Source organism: Austrofundulus limnaeus, unplaced genomic scaffold (genome assembly GCF_001266775.1).
Source record: "Austrofundulus limnaeus strain Quisiro unplaced genomic scaffold, Austrofundulus_limnaeus-1.0 Scaffold55, whole genome shotgun sequence".
Lineage (NCBI taxonomy): Eukaryota > Metazoa > Chordata > Actinopteri > Cyprinodontiformes > Rivulidae > Austrofundulus > Austrofundulus limnaeus.
This window is the reverse complement of record NW_013952457.1, coordinates 621,379-623,063: the sequence shown is the minus strand read 5'-3', so window position 1 is coordinate 623,063 and position 1,685 is coordinate 621,379. Positions and strand designations below refer to the sequence as shown.

Sequence of the window (1,685 nt, the reverse complement as noted above, 5' to 3'; positions counted from 1 at the left end):
GAAAGAAAGAAAGAAAGAAAGAAAGAAAGAAAGAAAGAAAGAAAGAAAGAAAGAAAGAAAGAAAGAAAGAAAGAAAGAAAGAAAGAAAGATCAACAAGCGCACAAACAGAAACATTACAACATGATCCCACATCAACAATATAAAAACAGGAAAAACAAAACAAAAAAAAAAGAAGAAGGGTCTAATGACCACTGCTGGCTTTACTGCTGCCTGATGTCCAGTCGATGATGATAAAGCTGAGACTCATTATCATAAACAGGAAGCCGATCCCAGCAAAGCAGGCAGCCTGAAACAGAAACAGTGTTAAAGAAAAGAAAAAAAACTTTTTTTTTTGTAGAATTACCAATAAAAATTTTAATGAGCTATTATTTTTCCACCCCTTTTCTTGTTTTGTGTAATCCCATTGTGAGGAGCTTATTTCCAGCAGACTGGACCCTGATCTGGTCACTAGTCCAGACCAGAGTCCAAACCAGCTGCTCTTCACCTTTCATTCAACAAGTCATGCTATATTTACCAGAGAGCTAATATAAGCTCTGCACACATATCCTCAAATAGGATGAAGTGAAAAACCTGAACAGAATTCTCAAACGAAGCTCACCAAAATTTTTGGAACTGAGCACAGCGGCTCCTCCTCTTTGGGAACAATACGGATATAGAAGACAGCGGGGAAGATGAAGATGAGACAGGGTGCAGATGTGGCACCTGGAAAGAACATAAAAAAAGGCAACATTATTCATAAAACAGCTCTGTTAACTTTTGATAGTATAATGTCTCAGCGTTAAATAAACAGAAAATTAGAAGAGCCCAAATGTGAAAAAAAATTGTTCATATCTTTGTTTTGCTAAAGGTGAACACCAACATTATAAAAAATGTAAAAAAAAAGTCTCAATGTGAGACAAAAAAAAATACTCCCATTACATCAGCATTAAAGTAAATGTTATCATTGGCTACTAATTATTTCCCCTGTATCACATCTTTGGTTCAACTTACCAATAACACCAAAGATGCCCAGGATGTTAGGGGCGAAGATGACCAGCAGGTTGATGAACGTGAGCAGCGTGATGGCGATAGCGATGTGGCGAGGCCAGTAGAAGGTTTTGTTGGGGAAGGCCATCTGCTGGATGGCTCTCCTCACCTGATTAGAATAAAACAAACCTTTATGTTTAGATGCACAGAGACATTAAATGATGAACCAATGCACTAAGCTACTTACAGGAAAGAGCACGATTGGTACTGTAAGTGTGACCGCAGTGAGTACGGCCACGCGCACACACAGGATTAAAGTGTCATACGGGTCGATACGGCTGTAAGTGTGGAGCAGCTCTGCTTCCACTTCACCTGTTAGAGATAAAAACAGGGAAACAGAGCGCATGTAAAAACTGCAAACTCCCAGACACGATCAAATCAGCATGTAACCATCAACATTTGGAGAATTTTTGAGTCATGCAACAAAGTGACCACTAGAGCAGAGGTCTGCAACCTTTACGATCAAAAGAGCCATTTGTGCTCCTTGTCTCACTAATAAAATGTGTTCGGAGCCGCAAAACAAGCTACAACTGTGATTATCAACTGGTGGTCCGTGGGCCTTTTTCAAGGCCTTTTCGGGAACCTTTACGGTCAGTGGAGGTGACATTATAAAACTAAAAAATTATTATTATTATTGTCCTGATGCATCTCAGTAATC

At 39.2% G+C, this 1,685-nt stretch overlaps 1 protein-coding gene across 1 annotated transcript in view; it reads right to left on the bottom strand.

Moving 5' to 3' along the window:
• Positions 1-103: 103 nt before the first annotated feature.
• The window catches only part of LOC106517993 (sodium-coupled neutral amino acid transporter 3), a gene marked incomplete in the record, with an annotated part of 32,567 nt that continues 30,985 nt past the window's right edge, over positions 104-1,685 (bottom strand). Inside the window, 4 exon segments of the mRNA XM_014009052.1 lie at positions 104-287; positions 600-703; positions 992-1,136; positions 1,215-1,339. Of these exon segments, the coding sequence (XP_013864506.1) occupies positions 183-287; positions 600-703; positions 992-1,136; positions 1,215-1,339 (479 nt within the window).